This window comes from Schistocerca gregaria, chromosome 8 (assembly GCF_023897955.1).
Source record: "Schistocerca gregaria isolate iqSchGreg1 chromosome 8, iqSchGreg1.2, whole genome shotgun sequence".
In the NCBI taxonomy this organism is placed as follows: domain Eukaryota; kingdom Metazoa; phylum Arthropoda; class Insecta; order Orthoptera; family Acrididae; genus Schistocerca; species Schistocerca gregaria.
In genome coordinates, this window is record NC_064927.1 from 127520915 (window position 1) to 127543869 (window position 22955).

At 39.5% G+C, this 22955-nt stretch overlaps 1 protein-coding gene across 2 annotated transcripts in view; it reads right to left on the minus strand.

The window, feature by feature from the left end:
- Positions 1-22955, minus strand: part of LOC126284056 (anoctamin-1-like) — a 124491-nt gene that overhangs the window by 28130 nt on the left and 73406 nt on the right. For both annotated transcript variants that reach the window (XM_049982643.1, XM_049982644.1), the window contains 7 exons: positions 14241-14473; positions 13944-14123; positions 13514-13717; positions 8171-8268; positions 7783-7928; positions 2552-2757; positions 1525-1700 (listed from right to left, as the gene is read on the minus strand). In XM_049982643.1, coding sequence (XP_049838600.1) covers positions 1525-1700; positions 2552-2757; positions 7783-7928; positions 8171-8268; positions 13514-13717; positions 13944-14123; positions 14241-14473 — 1243 coding nt within the window. The remainder of the gene's footprint in view (positions 1-1524; positions 1701-2551; positions 2758-7782; positions 7929-8170; positions 8269-13513; positions 13718-13943; positions 14124-14240; positions 14474-22955) is intronic.

Here is a 22955-nt window from a genome sequence, read left to right on the forward strand (position 1 = left end):
GGAAGATAAATAGTTTACCAAGAAGAGAATAGAAGTTTTTGAAATGTGGTGCTACAGAAGAATGTTGAAGATTAGATAAGTAGATCATGTAACTAATGAGGAGGTACTGAACAGAATTTTGGGAGAAGTTTGTGGCACAACCTGATTAGAAGAAGGGATAAGTTGGTAGGAAACATTCTGAGGCATCAAGAGATCACCAATTTGACAGTGTAGGGAAGTCTGGGGGATAAAAATCATAGAGGGAGACCAAGAGATGAATACAATAAACAGATTCAGAAGGATGTAGGTTGCAGTAATTATTCAGAGATGAAGAGGCTTGCACAGAATAGAGAAGCATGGAGAGATGCAGCAACTCAGTCTTTGGATTGAAGACCACCACCACCACCACCACCACCACCACCACCACCACCACAACAACAACAACAGTAGCCTGGGTCCCTGCGATTGAGAGTTGCAGCGATTACCATATATGGTGCGGGATTGATCACCAACGGTGTCACTGGCAATAGTGCTGTTATATAAGTACATCGGCAGCATCCACAAGACAGTCAACCACTTGACAATGGCAAAGGAGATCTCTGCTGAAAGCTCAGGGGCAGCTAACCACTTGACACGGCTCAAAACTCGAGAATATTTTTTGATGGGTATCACCATAAGGGGATGTGTTCATAAATATTTTATTTTTGAGCTGTACTTTGGTTTTCATTAGTGAATATACACCTCAATCACTGATATAAGTTTGTCTGATTATGTTTAAGATATTATTGCAACCAAAACACAATACATATTATAACTTTTAGCTCTGTGATACACTGTATAAACAAAAAAGACCTTGTTACACCATGACTGATTATGTGATAATCCGCAGGTCCCACGACAACTAATTGCATCAGGTGTTCCTCAGGTCAAAATAAGCAGTGGCACTCAACCAATGCCAACAATGTCGTGCCTAGTGAAGAGCTATGGTGTTGGAACCACACAAGCTGATGATAGTCTTAATTTTTAAATTTCAACAGATTATGTATGACTACTGCAAAAACTGGTTAGTCATTTCAGTAAGGAGCGGTTGTGTGTGGGAGGGGTGGTGTGTGTGTGTGTGTGTGAGAGAGAGAGAGAGAGAGAGAGAGAGAGAGAGAGAGAGAGAGAGAGAGAGAGAGAGAGAATGCAACATCTTCGGATACTGTATTCTCACTGTTTAAATCTAATTTCTGTTAATTTTCTAATATACCTTGCACTCATTGTATGACATGATATGTTTGGAATCATTCTTGACCTACTTAGTCTGTTTGGTGTTACACAGAGCAATCAAGACAAGACTTCTCACAGCAATTGAGAATTCACTAGACAGTTTATGGAAGCCTTTGATGCCAGAGAAAAAAAATCAATCTCCTTGCTATACCACAGAGTTACATTACGTTGACATTCACTAAACTAAGTTTGTGTTCTGCTACTAAACAAAACATATTCTTACACCTTTCATGAAATATACAAAACAAGTAATAAACAAGTTTTCTTTTGTTGTACCTGCATATAGTCACATCTCCATTGCCAACTTGTGGCTCCGAACCTGGCTCAAAATCACTTGTATTGAAGTATGATAATGAATGATTCAGGTATCCCTTTAAAGTATGGTCAGGTGAGACAGTCAATCTGTACACCATTCGGGGTATGAAGTCTGATGTGAAGGCAATGATGAATCCCTACAAGAAACAGAACAAAATGGACATCAAAACATCATAACTGTATTATACAAAAGAAATTTATCTAAGATAGAGCAATACAATTCATAACAAATAGCTGAAACTAGATATTAACAACAAGAGTGGAACATTGGCCTAGAACTAACTGGAATAGAAATCACTGTATCCTGTCCAACACACACATAAATATGCAACTTTACAATGAATTTCTACCTTCAGAACTTATCAGCAGTTTTCCACAGTGAAAACTGGAAAGAAAGAGAAGAGATAAAATGGTTAAAGTCTGGAGAAAAGGCCAAATGTCTCAATATAATGAATCAGGAGGCAAGTATGGGAAACACGTCTATAACATTTTATGAATTGCTGGCAATCATTAGGCAAAAGATAATAACCAAAACTATGTAAACCTATCAAAGAGCACCTATGGAAATAAAAAGTTCTGAAGATAGGAACTGTGCCTATGACGTATACTTGTTCTTAGCATTCAAATTCTCTTTTTCCGTCCTATCTCCCCTGCATTCTCTTCCACAATCTGTCTCTCTCCTATTTACATTCTGCATTCTCCATCTTTGCCAAACTCACTTCACTTTCAGTATTAACTTTTTACAATTTTTCTTTTTCTCCTCCTCTTCAATAATTTTGGCCTTTTCTTGCACGCAGTTTCTCTTCTGATCCACAGTTTGTTGTGGACTTACTTCGCTCCAGTAGCTACATATTCAACTATAAGTGCTATTCCCTATCCAAATTTAAAAAAACTAGACATTTTCAGATTTATTATTAAATACCAGTTCATGGATTCAGTTTAATGCTGTCAAAATACAAAAATCAACTTCATATGTTACTATACTTACATTACTAATTACAGACAATTTTCCAATTGAGTCCAAGATACGAAACCAGACACCAATATCTCTGACACGCTGTGTTACTGGCCTCCGGTAAAAAGTTAGCAACTTTTTGGCATCCAGACGCATCTCAAGAATATTGTTCAGTAATGCGAAGAATGGTGCCAATGGGAAAGCAGCCACAAAAATGGTAACAAAACCATACTGCAGCACTACACAGAAGGAAAAAGTATACTGTCAATTTATTTAAATTGAATACAATAATTATGAAAAATATTGAAAATAAGTTGCTTTCTATTGACATCTTAAGAAAGTCAAGATGGAGCACTTTCATGGCGATAATAATATTTTATGCTCTTGATGGTGATTTAATATTTATTTGGCTTCCTACATGTGTAACATACGTTGTTTTTCTTAGAGGGAATGTTAAAATTATGGAAGCACAATGTAAATGGGCCACAATTCTACAAGAAAAACATAATCCTTTTTACTTTAAAGCCTGCTGTTTCTTATGTTTATTCAAGATAATCTTTAAAGTAGCATTTTATTATAGAATGAAACTTTCCATTTGAAAATTTCTCTGAATGTTGGAGTTACAAAAATAAATAAATAAATAAATAAATAAATAAAAATAAATAAATAAATAAATAAAAAAATGCAATTCTCTCTCACATGGACACAGTTATGTTAAGATTTTAAGGTAACTGGCCACAGCCTGTCTATACTCCCCACTAGCTGAATTAATCTGATTTGGAGTATCTGTGCCTGGTGATGTATAATATAGTTCATAGACAAATCACACTTACTTAATAGTTCCATTATTACAAATGCCAGAGGAGTTACATTACAGGCAGGTGTTTGTAGCAATAAAACATCAAGGGACAGTAAAACATGGGTGGTGTAAGGTGGCATCTTCATGATAGAAACACCATCTTCTGGATCAATTTACTTGAAATGTGGGTTGCATGTTGGTCTCTATGAACCCAAATTCTTTAAAAAGACATCTCTGAAACAGCTGAAAAATATTGTGGGCACCATCCAACCTTGTTCATTGCTGACATTACAGTCAATGTAGGTGTCTCTCTGTGGAGCTGGTTTTCCATTACAAACTTTAAATACACAAAGCACTGGTATCATTTTGGTATCAGCTGATAAATGCAATAAAACTGTAATGTTTTCTCCCTCACAAGAATTAGTTTTAAATTTGGGATTGATGTCGATTACAGTTTTTTGAAAGATCGTGATGAAATGATGTTTCATCACAGTTTTATATTTTTCCTAGCTTTCCCACAGATTTAGTTCTTTCACAGTGGTAGTAAACTTTTAGAAAAATCAAATTACTTATGGGTTGGGAGCCATAAGCACCTGTTCAGCATAAGAGATGTGTTCCACAGCAGCACAGATGAACAGGTGCTTATAGTTTTTATGCTATACATTTTAGAACCCATGTTTACCAGGCTATTTTTCCCCCCAGAATGTTGACGATTCCTCCTGGGACACTTGAATAGTTTGAATCATGATCATAGTTTGTTTTGTTAAATGTAACACTGCATAATATCCTCTGGTGACAGCCCAAGTCCATCTAACTGTCAACTGTCTGAATTCCATTTGCCAGTTGTTGTTCATCTATTTGCAATAGAAAACATGCCACGGCCGTTCTCACAACCTATTTGAGATGTGTTCATTCTCTCACATTTCACTAACAAAATATTTTGGTGCAAAGAAAGGGATCATCTAACACTTGGTTCTGGTCTTCAGTACTGTAAGCAAATGAAGTCTTTTTTGTTTTTTTCTCCTGTATGTCCACACCATGACGTATGCTGATTAAAAGTTATGTTAATTTTATTACTTAGGTTAACTATACATTTATTTTTAATCCATATTTAACCTTTGCAACAAGGTTGTTATTTTGTAAAAAATATTGGGTAATTGAATGCTTTCCAGGGTAACTGGCCCCATATGGTCCAACTGTCCCAGCACATTTTTTATAATTGGACAGATATAAAAATCTACTCACCAAATGGTGACAGAACATACACATAAAAGAAGGTTTTGGAGCCAGTGGCCCCTTCTTCAGGCAGAAAGGTTGAAGGGGAGGAAAAGGGGTGAAGGAAAAGGACCTGAGAGGTCATAAAAGTGACCCAGAACCAATGGTCACGGGAGAATTACAAGAGAACCAATGAAATCTATCCCACTACACCATATCATTATTAAAGAAAACAATCTGCCTAACAAATGCTCGTGAATGAGATTCTGTATGTTGTTTTACAAGATAAAACAATTTAGCTGATACTGGCAACCCTATAAGAATTAAATATCCACCCATTATTTGTGGGAACACCATCACCCAGTTACCTCCTGGGGCCAACTACCCTGTACTTCCTTATATTCCTAACTTTTAAATTTCAAGCTACCATTATTGTAGTAGTAGTTGTGGTCTTCAGTCCTGAGACTGGTTTGGTGCAGCTCTCCATGTTACTCTATCGTGTGCAAGCTGCTTCATCTCCCAGTACCTACTGCAACATACAGCCTTCTGAATCTACTTAGTGTATTCATCTCTTGGTCTCCCTCTTTGATTTTTACCCTCTACGCTGCCCTTCAATACTAAATTGGTGATCCCTCGATGTCTCAGAATATGTCCTACCAAATGATCCCTTCTTCTAGTCAAGTTGTGCCACAAGCTCCTCTCCTCCCCAATTCTATTCGACACCTCCTCATTAGTTATGTGATCTAACCATCTAATCTTTAGCATTCTTCTGTAGCACCACATTTCGAAAGCGTCTGTTTTCTTCTTGTCCAAACTATTTATTGTCCACATTTCACTTCCATACATGGCTACACTCCATACAAATACTTTCAGAAACAACTTCCTGACATTTAAATCTCTACTCGATTTTAACAAATTTTTCTTCTTCAGAAACGCTTTTTTTGCCATTGTCAGTCTACATTTTATATCCTCTCTACTTCGACCATCATCAGTTATTTTGCTCCCCAAATAGCAAAACTCCTTTACTACTTTAAGTGTCTCACTTCCTAATCTAATTCCCTCAGCATCACCCGACTTAATTCGACTACATTCCATTATCCTTGTTTTGCTTTTGTTGATGTTCATACCCTCCTTCAAGACACTGCCCATTCCGTTCAACTGCTCTTCCAAGTCCTTTGCTGTCTCTAACAGAAATACAAATTGTAAATAGCCTTTTGCTCCCTGTATTTTACCCCTGCCACCTTCACCTTCAGAATTTGAAAGAGAGTATTCCAATCAACATTGTCAAAAGCTTTCTCCAAGTCTACAAATGCTAGAAACGTAGGTTTGCCTTTCCTTAATCTTTCTTCTAAGGTAAGTCGTAGGGTCAGTATTGCCTCACGTGTTCCAACATTTCTATGGAGTCCAAACTGATCTTCCCCGAGGTCGGCTTCTACTAGTTTTTCCATTCGTCTGTAAAGAATTCGCGTTAGTATTTTGCAGCTGTGACTTATTAAACTGATAGTTTGATAATTTTCACATCTGTCAACACCTGCTTTTTCTTGGGATTGGAATTATTATATTCTTCTTGAAGTTTGATTGTATTTCGCCTGTCTCATACATCTTGCTCACCAGATGGTAGAGTTTTGTCAGGACTGGCTCTCCCAAGGCTGTCAGTAGTTCTAATGGAATGTTGTCTACTCCGGGGGCCTTGTTTCAACTCAGGTCTTTCAGTGCTTTGTCAAACTCTTCACGCAGTATCATATCTCCCAATTCATCTTCATCTTCATCTACATCCTCTTCCATTTCCATAATATTGTCTTCAAGTGCATCGCCCTTGTGTAGACCCTCTATATACTCCTTCCACCTTTCTGCTTTCCCTTCTGTCTTAGAACTGGGTTCCCATCAATGCTCTTGATATTCATACAAGTGGTTCTCTTCTCTCCAAAGGTCTCTTTAATTTTCCTGTAGGCAGTATCTATCTTACCCCTAGGGAGATAAGCCTCTACATCCTTACATTTGTCCTCTAGCCATCCCTGCTTAGCCATTTTGCACTTCCTGTCGATCTCATTTTTGAGACGTTTGTATTCCTTTTTGCCTGCTTCATTTACTGCATTTTTATATTTTCACCTTTCATCAATTAAATTCAATATTTTTTCTGTTACCCAATGGTTTCTACTAAACCTCATCTTTTTACCGATTTGATCCTCTGCTGCCTTCACTATTTCATCCCTCAAAGCTATCCATTCTTCTTCTACTGTATTTCTTTCCCCCATTCCTGTCAATTGTTCCCTTGTGCTCTCCCTGAAACCCTGTACAACCTCTGGTTTAGTCAGTTTATCCAGGTCCCATCTCCTAAAAATTCCCTCCTTTTTGTAGTTTCTTCAGTTTTAATCTACAGTTCATAACCAATAAATTGTGGTCAATTACTAATTCAGTTAATCAATAAAAACAAACAAAAATGCCTGTATTTAATCCTAGTATTCACATTTACATACACTCAACCACACATACATTTTTCAGTCAAAGCAAATAGCATGGTCCAATGACAATAAATACACCCTGATGAAAATATAATTATCTTTATACGAAAAGATGACAATTACAAAACACTTACAGTCAAAGTTTAAATTTTCTGAAAATCGAGTCACACACTGGAATAACGTAACATAGTAACAGACACCCAATTGTACACAATTATTAGTTTTTCCACTGAGACAAACTATTCAACATATAGAATAAATTATCCCCCCTTCACACACACATCCACACACCCACCTACCCACACACACACACACACACACACACACACACACACACACACACATGCACGCACACTTTTAGTCAAAGATTCAAATGGCTCTGAGCTCTATGGGACTTAACATCTGAGGTCGTCAGTCCCCTAGAACTTAGAACTACTTAAACTTAAGGACATCACACACATCCATGCCCGAGGCAGGATTCGAACCAGTGACCAAAGCGGTCGCGCGGTTCCAGACTGCAGTGGCTAGAACCACTCAGTCACACCAGGCAGCTTTAGTCGAATAACAAGCACAAAATGGCACCTTATGTCATTCTATAATGCCTGTAGAAATTAAGCACAATATGTTATGACTAATGTAATGTAATGGACAACAGAATTGCCGATGAAAGACAGCTGTCAGAGTTTGAGTCCTGGTTTCAAACACAGGTTTAACTTTTCACAAATGTTAAAAGCCCATTTAGTTATGTTACCTTACAAGGTCTGACACACTCTAAAAAAGACACTTGCCCATCTCAAGATATTCTGGAAAGAGTCCACGTGGGCCCCATTCTACCAGTTTAAAGTCTTTCATCCACCTTGACCGGCATGATTCCAGTCCTTTCTTCCGAAATCCTGTCTTCACTTTCAATGTATTCAGCCATTTGAAGAATAATCTGTACAAGTGAGAAGACTCAAATTCATATCATCACAACAGTTCTTCGCCTGCACAAAAATCTGTCAAAAATAGCTAAAAAGGGATTAAATACCGAAAATCACAGAAACAATTTCTCAGCAACAATTTTCCTTTGAAAATAAAGAAAAAAATTAACAAATGCTGCAATCTCTGCACTCTTAAGACATTAATCTTGATTTGTGTAAAAATATTGGCATTACTCTAAACCACTATTATACTTACGGAAACAACATTTCAAGTAGTGTGTTCATAGCTTGTTTGCCAATCATTATAATTCCAAGCTGAATGCATAACTCCATTAGACATCCTCCAGGACTGCACTGTAAATAAATAAAAAGAACACATTTAAATGGTGTGTCTCACTTACAGCAGAAACCACAATACATTTAAGAGCCATTTAAAACTGTTGTAACAACTAACATTATATTAATGGCAGTGAAGAATCTAAACATTAACAAAAGGAAAGAAGAGTGGGGCTTAATGTCCCATTTATGTCGAGGTCATTAGAGACGGATCACAAATTTAGAATGTTTCAAGGATGGGGAAGGAAACTGTGCCTGAATATTGTGTGTTTCTATGAAAGCACCGTGAACAACAGATTCCTAGCAAATCGACTTCGAGGGAAAACTACTGTACTTAAATTTCTGTTATCGAGAGGCTATGAAAAGTGTAAAGTACAACAGTTATTATTATTATTTTGAACACAACCGTGCTTTACTAGACATCGTCCTGTTGGAGGTGGTATTCTACTGCCTTTCTCTGAGCTCATTCATCCAGTTCAACATGTATTTCGAGCCATCATGCAACCTGGCATTTTTCGTATTAACAAACACAACCAAAGGTTAAGGAAAAGGTAAATGACAAAAATCCTAGGACAGACCATGTACAGTAATATATATAGGTGACCATCACATATGGAATGCCACTAATGAAACAACACGTATTTGTGGAGGTTTCACTGGCAATCTCATTGATGGCAAAGTCAACAGAGGAGAACCATCAAAGCCATTACCAATTTTCTGCAAGTCTTGAAAAGCACAAATCATTCAACAGCAGCTTATTTTATGAGTGATAGTCTCAAAGTGCTGTAGCTTGAGGGAATTCAAGAAGAAAACCACTTCTTTTCATGTATTCCGATGCTGCAGTCTACATTTGGTGTCAACTATCCTGTGTATATTCTATATGTACAGGGTTATTACAAATGATTGAAGCGATTTCACAGCTCTACGATAACTTTATTATTTGAGATATTTTCACAATGCTTTGCACACACATACAAAAACTCAAAACGTTGTTTTAGGCATTCACTAATGTTCGATGTGTGCCCCTTTAGTGATTCAGCAGACATCAAGCCGATATTCAAGTTCCTCCCACACTCGGCACAGCATGTCCCCATCAATGAGTTTGAAAGCATCGTTGATGCGAGCTCGCAGTTCTGGCACGTTTCTTGGTAGAGGAGGTTTAAACACTGAATCTTTCACATAACCCCACAGAAAGAAATTGCATGGGGTTAAGTCGGGAGAGCGTGGAGGCCATGACATGAATTGCAGATCATGATCTCCACCACGACCGATCCATCTGTTTTCCAATCTCCTGTTTAAGAAATGCTGAACATCATGATGGAAGTGCGGGAGGAGCACCATCCTGTTGAAAGATGAAGTCGGCGCTGTCGGTCTCCAGTTGTGGCATGAGCCAATTTTCCAGCATGTTCAGATACACGTGTCCTGTAACGTTTTTTTCTCAGAAGAAAAAGGGGCCGTAAACTTTAAACCGTGAGATTGCACAAAACACATTAACTTTTGGTGAATTGCGAATTTGCTGCACAAATGCGTGAGGATTCTCTACCACTCAGATTCGCACATTGTGTCTGTTCACTTCACCATTAAGAAAAAATGTTGCTTCATCACTGAAAACAAGTTTCGCACTGAACGCATCCTCTTCCATGAGCAGTTGCAACCACGCCAAAAATTCAATGACTTTCTCATCGGGCGTCAGGGCTTGTAGCAATTGTAAATGGTAAGGCTTCTACTTTAGCCTTTTCCGTAAGATTTTCCAAACCATCGGCTGTGGTACGTTTAGCTCCCTGCTTGCTTTATTCGTCGACTTCCGCAGGCTACGCGTGAAACTTGCCCACACGCATTCAACCATTTCTTCGCTCACTGCAGGCCGACCTGTTGATTTCCCCTTACAGAGGCATCCAGAAGCTTTAAACTGTGCATACCATCGCTAAATGGAGTTAGCAGTTGGTGGATCTTTGTTGAACTTTGTCCTGAAGTGTCGTTGCACTGTTATGACTGACTGATGTGAGTGCATTTCAAGCACGACATACGCTTTCTCGGCTCCTGTCGCCATTTTGTCTCACTGCGCTCTCGAGCGCTCTGGCGGCAGAAACCTGAAGTGCGGCTTCAGCTGAACAAAACTTTATGAGTTTTTCTACCTATCTGTAGTGTGTCGCGACCATATGTCAATGAATGCAGCTACAGTGAATTTATGAAATCGCTTCAATCATTTGTAACAGCACTGTATTTAATCTGCTTCACCTGTCGGGCCTATGCACTGCAACATATCACCAAAGATGTGAATGACAGCTATCCAGAAGGGAATAAAATAACTTGAAACAGCAAGTAAGTGTTTCTCACAGCATTGAATCATCTGTTACTTGTCCATACCTAGTAGCTGAATGGTCAGTGCGACAGAACGTCAGTCCTAAGGGCCCGGGTTCCATTCCCAGCTGGGTCAGAGATTTTCTCCACTCAGGAACCGAGTATTGTGTTGTTCTGATCATCTTCATTTCATCCCCATCGACGTGCAAGATGCCAAAGTGGCATCAAATTGAAAGACTTGCACCAAGCGAACGGTCTACCTGACGGGAGGCCCTAGCCACACAACATTTACATTTTTACATCTGTTGCTACATAGAGAACTGCTGCCAAACCTAGTAAGTGTCTGAGCCTTTCCTGACAAGGCGGAGTGTACTGATTTGAAGCTGTCAGTTTTTAACATGAAAATTTTGAAGCCTTGAAATCTGTGACTTATTCTTTTTTCAGAAAACCTTCAGCTTCAATATGGGAAGCACACAATGTTTTCACTGAACCTAAAATTGAAAATGCTCTGGTATACATCAAGAACCACTCTGACTTACTTGCTGGCTGCATTAAACAATTAGACTATCAGATTACTTTTACAGAAATTGTTAAAAATTGTTGAGAATGTCAAATGCTTGCTGACCAACATTAGAAGTGATACTGGGCAGAGGGTAGTAAATATGTTTGCCACTGTTTTGGCAAGAAACTGATGCTAATCGATTTTTGTTACTATTTACAAGGCCCTAGTGGGAATCTGATCAAGAATATTTCATCTCCTAATATTTACACCATTAGCAGCCATTGGCTTCATACTATGACTGCAGAGAAATTGGAGAAATATGTGACTGCTTATTCCACTTCAAAATAAAAGGCAATTTTAGGGAAGATGAACATTTTAGTAAACAGATGTGATGGAGAATTATTTTATTTCATTAGCATAGCACAGACTTTCAGAACAAACACTTAATTGATGTGAAACATACATTATTTATGAATTTTTCATGCTTCTGGTTCATTTAACTGGATATTAAGGTAATACAGTAGTCTACAATGTAATTGAAAAGTTGATTTTAGCTGTAATTACTGTTTTATGTTAAATATTTTTGTGATATTACACATTTCCTCTTATGTGTTATTCATTACAGAAATAAGTACATATTTTGCATGTTAATGTTACATAAAAGCAACAGAGAAGAAAAAATTACGACGCAGATTTTCTTGGTACGGAGAGGTTTTTAGGTGAATCAATAGCTAGATAACAAAAACTGTGAAAAACGAACAATAATTTAAAGTTTTATTTAAAATTCTGTAAGTTATATAGGCTCTTGCCCTGCCTCCAAAATCTACTGTTTTGTCGTTTCAAACTGGACGCTTTTTGAAACTTATACGGTCATTGTTAACTTGGAAGTATGGCACTACAACAAATTCAGAAAATTACTGCTTTGCATTGAGAAAAGAAAAAAAACTGAAGCCTGTATACTCAATGTCATTTACAAAACATCCACGTTCAAATACAGAGCCCCATTTATATTTTTTATGAAATTTGTGCAGATGACAAATTCGCAGCCAAATGACAAGTTCCCATATGCAAATCATACAAAGCTGCACTCATGAACACATTATGGGAAACATAACTGGAACTTAAGATAATGTGGACAATAACAAAGTTTCCTCAAGCTGCCACTGAGGGACAAACATTACAACAATTCAATGTACCACTTCAAGTTTATACATGGTGCCACAAGTGATTACATCTCAGAATTCCCTGAGATATCCTTGACATTTCCAGACCATGCTATGACTACAGTAACTCACAACAGGACTCAGTCAACTCATAAAAGTACCTGGGTATAACAATTTGAAGACACATGAAATGAAATGATCACATGCCTTCAGTTGTAGATAAAGCAGCTGGCAGATTGGTTCATTGGTAAGAATACTGGGAAAATCCTGTCAGTCTATAAATGAAATTCCTTGGGATAGCAAGTATCAGTAACAGGGAGGCTAAAAATATACAAAAAAGGGCAGCACAGAATGTCACAGGTCTGTCTAATCCACTGGACATGCTAAGAAATGTTACAGCACTGAATAGTTTGGGGAAAGAAAGTAGAAAATAATATTAGAACTCATTCATGTTGCCACGGGCAAACTCAAGTCAAGCCAGAGACAGAGGCAGAAGAAAGAATTGAGCCAGTATGTTACAGGTGGGTTGGATCATCAACACATTATGATTCATCAGCCAAATGAGGATACACATTCAGCAGAAATGAGACTGTGACAGAAAACCACAGGAAGTGAGGAAAGCATATTCATTAGTCCATCAGACATGTTGCAAGGAACTGTTATCTTTTACATGAGAGCATATAGTGAGGAACTGACACTGTAGTTAACAGCCTTTTAAGTGAATACAGCAGAATAAGGACGACACATGGGATCATTACGAAGTGAGCCTTATGTCATAGCCTCACACTAGCTCCCTTTAAATACTCCAGCGTTCCACCTTTCATGGTGAGTTGACCATTGGGATTGATGGCATTCACAGCAATAGCACTAAACTCTATGATTACAACACTGTAGTGAATCTATGTCCTAGATACTAAAGCAGTCTATGAACTAGGTGAAGATGTACTCAAGATGATGGTCTTCACACGATGAACTTCACGCTGCTTGCCACCTACTACCTACTTATGGGGAAACTAACTGTCTTCTAACAACACCACATTGGGGAATGTTGCCAGTACTAAACTTCTCATGATCCATACACAAATGGAATGCGAAGAAACCATAATAAGTGATATAATGGGAGATATCCTCTGACATTTACTTCAAAGTTGTTTGGAGAGTACAGATGTATATGTAGATCTTGGCAAATGAAATGACAAATAAGTCCACCATCTCCTTCCTATACACATGCACACAACATGGTCCCGAAGATCTCGTCCACATTTGTGCTACAATGTTTAGCATTTATTTTACTTACCTCTTCCTGCCTGTATGAGAAGAGACGATTGTACTCTTTTGGATATCCCACAAATTTGCCTTTGAAAAATGCTATGTAGAATATAGAAGCATAATAATTTACAAACTGAAGAAGATAAATTTTAAGTGTGAGACTATCATCAAATTCAGTCTGTGTACGTAGAAGTTCCAACTCTGTTAAAAGTTCTGCAAGCCACTGGTAAACCTGGAATCACAAAATTAACTAAATGTGGAATATCACAACTACTGGTGTTGGAAATTAGCTTAATAATATTAAAATGAAAGAGTTAAATGCAGCTACATGGAATATACAAATTGTGACATCGTTCTCATCACAAGAGTTCCATTTTAACTAATCTTAATTCTACTAAAAAGAAAGAAACCATCTAAGACTAAAATTATGCATTTACAGATACAGTATTATGACTCACATAATTGAAGACCATGATGCAACAAAGGTTAATGGAAGCAGCTGTTGCAGTTGTAAAAATCATGGCATAACTTTTGAATGCACAGCTTGCATCCAGTTTTTCATTACAAACTGATAGTGCAGCCATAAGAGACATCCGATACAACACAACACCCAGAACAGCAGCAACTGCTAGTGCTACCTATGAGAAAAAAGGTAATAGTGGCTCCAAATATAGCAAACTGCAATTTCTCTCCGAAACTTTTAACTAGTATTATCACAGGTAGCTCTAAGCTCACTTCACTGTTAGTTATCATACCAAAAGCATGACGACAGAAAAACTGAGAATTGTAGCTGGCAGACGGACTTTCCAAAAGGGCACACATGGTTCCATGGTGTTGGTAACAATGTTGATGTGCTTGCGCTTTACGTGTGCAAGCCTGGCCAAATACTGCGGCCTGGGGTGTTCCTCTCGGATATCGAATGCAGTGAGGTCCCAGCGATGTGTGATTTCAGCAGAGTAGCGCTTCCATAGTCCTAAGAATGTTGCAGCTGGAAGAGGTTAACCACACCAGTTTCAGTGGGGATGAAATATCACAAAATGGAAGTAGTACTTACAGAGTAACAGTACATATAAATTACACAGCCTCTAATCTATGTCCAGAAAAGGAGCTTGAACAATTGGAAAAAAGAATGAGGAAGGAGGTATTGTTAAGAATGCAAGGTTTATACCTACCACAATTGACTATCTGTTTCTACAGATAAACAATACCCTTGTTAACATATACGTAAACATTTCTTTGTAGTAGTTCTGTGCTGCCTTACTCTATGCAGACTTAATTTATCCATTCATGAAACACATTTTTTTCAAATATCGCCAACCTCTAAATGTCCACAGTAAAAAGGAAATTTTCTGATATGAAGATTAAAGTACACTAAACTTGCTATGGGAGCTACAACTTGTAGCATGGCTGATACTCAGACACAGAATAAATACAGTCATCCTAACGGCTTGGACCACAGGTGTCTCAAGCTCAGACTGCAGCACATATTTATTTTTATGTGTTTGTATCAGTTTTCCCGGCAGTTGTGCCTGCTGAAGGAAGTATACTAACATGGCAAATGTTCGTGACTGCAGTGGAATTACGTACCTCAGTGTGTCACTACCAGAAAGAATTCAATAAGAGGTACACGGTCACCAAATGACTTGTACTAGAGGCAGAAAAATGTAAAGGCACAATGTATGCCCCTAGAAACATTTCTAACAACACATTTCTACTCTTTCTTTTACAATTTTCTCTTCTGATCTTACATATTACAAAATACTGTGCTGTTTGGTAATAAATATGAGACACGATTTTTAATGCAGAGCAACTGAATAATCATTTTACTTATTCAGATTTTCTTATCAGATGCTGTTTCTAAACTTGTGAAGTTAAATCTGTAAACACAGAATAACCAAGTAATATCAAGTAAACAATAAAGTAATTACCTTACATTTTAATTAGACCAAATACTTTTGCTTGTCTGATGGCAAACAGGAAAGCACAAAAATTAAGTTCCAACGTCCTTTCAAAGGCCAGTTGAAACTGAGCATAATCTCATATTAGACTGTGATCAGGGAAGCATATTGGCTTTGGTCTTGTTTACTGAATTATAATGGTGTTTCAGCAATATGAAATTACTACACTGCTACTCACCATATGGAGGAGGGGCTGAGTCACAGCCAGGTACTATGAAAAAGACTGCTAAAATATTAAGCTTACAGGCAAAGCCCTTCTTCCAAAATACAAAACACACACACACACACACACACACACACACACACACACACAAAACCACTGTCTCCAAGTACTGGAGAACGACAGTTACTGTGTTTGATGTGAGTAGCAATCAGCTGGGATGGGTGGCAGGGTAAGGGAGAGGCATGTTGTCAGTGAGTGGAGGGATAGCAGGGTAGGGGAAGATACTGCGCTACCTGTGGGAGTATGCAGGATCATGGTGCGGACAGGATGGGGCTGGTAGGTGCCGTGTCAGAAGGCTGTGCTGAAAAGAGAGGGGGTGTGGCTGGGGGGGGGGGAGGGGGGAGGTATAGAAGGGGAAAAGACTAGCAGGAGCATTGCTGGAATAGAAGGCGTGTAGCGCTAGAGTGAGAACCAGGAAGGGGATAGGTGGCCGGACATGATTAGTTAAGGTAGAGGGTAGAGGACAGTGATCAGTGAAGGTTGAGGCCAGGAGGGTTACAAATACGAAGGATATGTTGTAGAGGGAGTTCCCACATGCACAATTCAGAAAAGCTGCCACAAATGGTATCCACTCATCGGGACACTCATCTGTTCCAGCCTGTATAAAGGGAAACTGAAAAGTTTTTTTCAAAGCCCTACAGTCCACAACTGGTATGCCATTCACACAAATCACCATCATCATTGAGGCAACCCTCCCACTGACACACCAGGTTAAATACACCCATTCTGTGAAACAATGAGTCTGCTGCAGGAAGAAGACCTTAACTACCCACTGCAAATCCTCGTGCAACAGCAATCGTCAACACTTCAAGGCATTTTCTTAAGAGACCAAAGGTATGATAATGACATGGGGAGTGATCAGGACTACTGTCTCCCTTGTGAGTTGGATGACACTGGCCTCCATAATCGACCAGCATAGCATCCTGTGTTGAATCGTAACCAGCAGGGAACTTGGCGCACCATTCCACAATCGCAGTTTCTGACAGACATGCTGCCACATACACATTCTTCATTTTCTGATGGATGTCAACCAGTGTTTGTCCTTTGGCAGCCATGAAAAGAATAATAGCATGCTGTTCCTGTTCGGATGCATTTGGGTAGTAACATTGCCAAAGATCACTTTTTCACATTTATTGCATACCAGTCGGAAAAACATGAATGCCACACTTACCCCTATATATCAGTGCTTATATACCAACACAAGTTGTGCTATGTTGCATACACACTGCAGTAACACCCTCAAACAGAAATTTTTTGATTGCATCTTATATATAGCAGAGTAGGTTACAGGCAATAGGCTGAAGATGTTGGCACATGAGAGCAGAGATTCTTCCTGTGGGCTTACAGTAACAGACCACATTGGAGAATATTGGGTGGTTACATTTGTGGACTTTAGGAAGCAGGTAATAGGCATTGGGGGGGGGGGGGGGGGAGAGAGAGAGAGAGAGAGAGAGAGAGAGAGAGAGAGAGAGAGAATGAGCATATTACTGTCATGGTTTTTGTGTGTATCAGTTTATCATCATCATCACCACCACCACCACCACCAGGACATCATTTGTGCTTGTTTGAAGCTATCAAAAGTTGTTTTTTTGTTGTAAATGCTAGGAGTAAAGGAGACCATTCACCTACCGTATTTACTCGAATCCAAGCCGCACTTTTTTTCCCGGTTTTTGTAATACAAAAAACCGCCTACTGCTTAGAATCGTAAGTGGAAGTTCTGAAAAATGTTGGGGGGTGCCGCCACAATTAACTTCAGCCATTGAATAAATGTAGCGCTACACAGGCATGCTTTGCAGGCACAAAGATAAATACTGGCGCCAAAACCTCTACGTCAGTAAATAAATTTAAAGATAAAAAGGTGGAAGACGAGCTTTTTTCTCCGCCCCAAGTTTCGACCACTGCATTTTCATACATTGTCCAACGAAGTAAATACAAATTCTGTATTGTTCATCTGTGAATGTAGCAGAATTTCAATGTACTACGAAAATCCCAATGGCAAGACTGTTTGGGATGTTTGTCAATATGGCGAACTCTACGTTCTGAATTCTTTCCTACCTGTGAGAAGAGATGGTACCTAATAGGAGCTTTTATGAATTGTGAATCACATGCATTCTTCTCTTCACCATAAGAATAATATGAATATAAACATTTTGCCATGTATTCTTTCATGTTTGCTGCTATCTCATTTAAATCCTGTCTGCCTAATAAACTACGGAACTAGGATGAGACAACAGCAAACACGGAAGAATATACATATCATGTTATGTTTATATTTGTATTATTCTTATGCCTAATAGTGATACAGTCAGAAATAAAGCACAGCAATTGACTAGATTTTTAAATCTAAGATGACTAATTTCTGTGCAGAATGTAATGTACTAAAGGGGCGTCTGCAAAGATTTTCAAACGGAGAAAAATATTCGCTAAAGTCTCGTTCAGAACATCTTCTATCATACGCAGGCTATTATTTGGTTCTTGTTGATCATTATCAAAGAAGGCAGCAGTGTAAGTAACAACAAATAGCAGTCTCTTGCCATTGTTTCACTAATGACACGATTCCACTCTCACTTTTTTTTTTTAATTGTAAGCGGCGGTAATTCGCTCAAAAGCAAGCCAAGCCGCGAGCGGCGACAAGCCTTAAACACACACTATCAGAATGCGACAAACAATGCAGGACACAGTACAGTAAGGCATTTTCAGCTTAGAGTGACGTAAACCCCTATAACAAAGAGAACGGCACAAATTTAGAAAATTTATTGAACTGGAGTACACACACACACACACACACACACACACACACACACACACACACACACACACACACAACCTTTGCCTCTACATTGCGCAGGCTTGACCAAGACTGAGTGTCCAGCCGACACAAGGTAGGGGCACAGGTGTGTGTGTGTGTGTGTGTGTGTGTGTGTGTGTGTGTGTGTGCGCGTGCTCCTCTGACCAATGGAAGTGCCACAGCCTGCTTTCACTATTGCAAGGACTTGCACTATGCATTGGAGATGTCCAAGAAATTCATCCTAGCCATTGACCTTCACTACATTATTTTGTCCTACTTGCAAGTGAACACGGCTTTGATTGTTTCATCATTTTGGCCTTCAGCCTAAGTTAGACTTTTATAACTCCAGTGCTAGTCATGAACTATCCAAACTTGTACTGGTTAACTTTCTTCTAAAGGAGGAAGAGTATTTTGGTTTGAGCACTTTTTAATAAAACTATTGTACACTGTTTACTAAGCGGTGTTTTCATTGCGCATCACCCGGTGCAGGACTTAGCAAATGATGCGGAACCAAAACTTTCAAATGTGTTTCATAACCCAGGTGACAGTTTGTGTGTGTATCCAGGTGTTGCTCCTACTCCAGAACATGAAACAGGAAATCACCATATCCAACCCAGAGCTGTCCAACTGGCTGCCCTGCACTGACTCCCCGGCAAAAAGATTCAGAGGGGTATTGTTGATGTTATAGGTGTATGGCCAGAAGATCAAATCCTAAGCAAAGTATGTGGCCAACCTGGAACAATGCTTATTGGCACAGGTATCACAGGGACACCCAGCAGCACATGGTTCTTCCTGGCCTATGCAGGTCTGGAAATTTACCATTTACTACAGCAACTCAAGCCTGAAGTGCAGCCCCATGCCCTCCTCTACCATCACTTTGAGAGTTTTTAACTAGAATATTTTAACACATAAGTGCACTTTGTGGTGACCTTCCATGAGTCTTTTAGCTATCACAAGTTTAGCAGACAATCTTACACAAAGTGGACATCCAAATTGGAGGGTTTATCCCTTGACTGTCAGTTCCGGTGTACTAAATCTTAATGTAAACAGTCCTTCACAACTTCCCTTGTCAAACACATGGTTCTTGTACATTCACCAGATCAAGGGCTTTGTACTGACATACCTCAACCTCAAGGATCCCATGCTAGAGACTTGCCTCGCCATCATTAGGGCTTTCAAGCAATACCCACACTCATCAGCAACATTACACAACCTTTCGCCAATGTTTGTAGACTGCACCACTCATGTGGTCCCAATCCCAGCCACAGTCTGCACTACATTCTGATTTCCCTGTGGCTGCCAGCCCTCAACCAGTGTGTTTTGCCCACAGCAGTTATCCTCATCCAGCAACTGTTTTATCACCCAAACATAGAAACAATGTTACTATTGTTGGGCTAAATGTTCTTTCTGCAGTAAGACAGGACACTCGTTGGAAGTTTGCTGCAATCTTTCCTCACGATGAATGAAGGTTACATCTGCATATTTGATAGTCTTAATGCTCACAGTGGAAGTTAACTCCATTCCACAGGAGTTCCAAGTTGATACGAGTTCCTCCATAAATACTGCAATTTTTGACCCTTACCAACATTTGGGCTCACCTACACAACAAGAAAGGATAATTCATGACTCACATTCAGTATCACTCAACTGTCTTCATGGCATGCATCTTTGTGGTAGACACTGAATGAGCCACCTACAGCGTTGGTTTGGACCTTTTTAATGCTTTGAACTAGGGAGTGCGCAACTCCATCTACAGCATTCAGCCATCAGGAGCTAGCTCCCATTTATGGGAACTTTGCTCCAGGTATGAACCAGTTTCTTCTCATCCTAACTCCAGCATCATTGGCTTTGAGGCTCATATCACGTTCCTTTCAACAGCTACATTCTGCTTCTTCAAGGCCCAGAATGTGCTAATAATCTTCAGAGATAAGTTATAACTGGATCTCTAGTGACTCCAAGAGGAAAGCATTCTCACCACAGTCACCAACAGTTAGTGGACTACCCTCATCGGTACTGTGGACCTGAATGAGTCACTTTGGATTTGTTGTTGCTTCAAAGTTAACGAACGATGCATAGTCTGTCATTGATGCCCACCTGATTCCAAAAGTAGATGACATTATGGTATTACTCTCAGAAGACAAGATTTTTGCTGAGACTCATTTTCTGGATGATTACCTTCAGTTCCCTGTAGGTGACCCACATGGAAGATTCTAGCTATTAACACTCTGGACTATACTGCCATAACAGACTTATTTTTGGCATTGTCAGAGTCTTAGCTATTTTTCAATGATACTTGGAAAGGGTGGTGCAAGATGTACCTGGTACAGCAAACTGTGTGGATAGTATTCTCATCACTGGTAAACATGCTATGCAGTTGGTGGGCAACAATGATGCCCTTTTTTACTGTTCTACAACAACTCAATCTCAAATGTAAAATGAACAAATGCCATTTTTTGTCCCTCAGGTGGAATAACTTGGTTGTGCTCTCAGTGATTCAGGAATACAACCTGCATCACAATACACTGAGGTAAAAAAGTCATGGGATCTTCCTAATATTGTGTCAGACCTCATCTTGCCTGGTGTAGTGCAGCAACTCCATGTGGCATGGACTCCACAAGTCATTGGCAGTCCTCTGCAGAGATACTGAGCCGGTCTACCTCTATAGCCATCCATAATTATGAAAGAGTTGTCGGTACATGATTTTGTGCATGAACTGACCTCTCAATTATGTCCCATGTTGGACAATCTGGGTGGCCAGATTATTTCCCCAAATTGTGCAGGATGTTCTTCAAACTAAATCATGAACAATTGCGACCTGGTGACATAGTGCACTGTAATCCATAAAAATTCCATCATTGTTTGGAAACATGAGTCCCCATTTCAGTTGGTAGGGTTCAAGTGCGATGCAGACTCCATGTAGCCATGGACTCTGGCTGCTCCAAGTAGCTAGACATAACCATTTACAGTCAATGATTGGTTCCACTGGACAAGAGGACTCAGTCCATTCCACGTAAACACAGGCCACACTATTATGAAGCCAACACCAGCTTGCACAGTGTCTTATTGACAATTTGAGTCCATGGCTACATGGAGTCTGCATTACACTTGAGCCCTACCAACTGAAATCGGGATTCATCTGACTAAACCACAGTTTATCAGGTGTCTAGTGTACAACTGATATGGTCACAAGCCTAGGACAGGCACTGCAGGTGAATGTATACTGTTAGCAAAGGCACTCACGTCAGTTGCCTGCTGCCATAGCCCATAAATGCCAGATTTCGTCACACTGTCCTAATGAATACCTTCATTAAATGTCTCACATTGATTCTCACAGTCATTTCACACAGTACTGCTTGTCTGTTGGCACTGACAACACTACAGAAGTGCTGCTGCTCTCGATCCTTACGTGAACACCATCAGGCACTGTGTTGTCTGAAGGTAATGCCCAAAATCTGGTGTTCTCTGGACACTCTTGACACTGCGGACCTCAGAACACTGAATTCACTAATGATTTCCAAAATGGAATTTCCCATGCATCTGGTTCCAACTACCATTCCACGTTCGAAGTCTTTGAACTCCTGTTGTGTGGCCATAATCACATCAGACACCTTTCCACATGAATCACCTGAAAAAATGACAGCTCCACCAATGTACTGCCATTTTATATATTGTGTATGCAATACTACCAACTTCTGTATATGTGAATGTTGCTATCCCATGACTTTTGTCTCCACAGTGTACACTCAAGCAAGTCAGCCAACTTAATAATTATTGCAAGTTCATCACACACGAAATAGCCATAGGAGACAGAATTGCTCCATCAGTTATGATGCAAAAACATGAAATGGAATTGAACCCTTCCAAGAACTCAAGCAAGTCCTCACTACTATGGTCTACAAACCACCGAGGCCTCCGCCACACACCGTCAGGTGGCTTGCAGAGTATGGATGTAGATGTAGATGTAGAACTGTAACGGCTGATGCTTGAAATAACGGCTCGGGTGTGGTGTTATCTTATGAAGTAGAGGGTGTGGAACATCTATGTTTTCATATACAAGACTCTGGCACAGATGCAATGCAATTACCACCTAATGGAAAAGGTTGCTGTGTTCATAGTCAAGAAATTCCACAAATATGCGTACAGTCAATGTTTCAAGTTATTGACTGGCCACAAACCAGTTTTACCATTATTCAAGACAGACGTCTATATTCCAACACAAGCCACACATTGCCTCCATAGCTGGGCATTGTTTGATTTCTTTTTTTTCCCCTAGCTACTCATATGACTTCAGGTCTCACTCAACATGCCAATACCAACGTTCTCTCCAAGTTACCAGTGGGACATGGTAAGCAACTTGATTCAGAACCAAAGGGCTGTCACAACATGGACAAAGGAGTAGAAGAAGCTGTAGCAATGTGATTATTTAGAAACTACTCCATCTCGTGCGCCTAGGGATGTCGATGGGTCTGAAACATTGGACTCATCTGTAAGTTCAGGCATT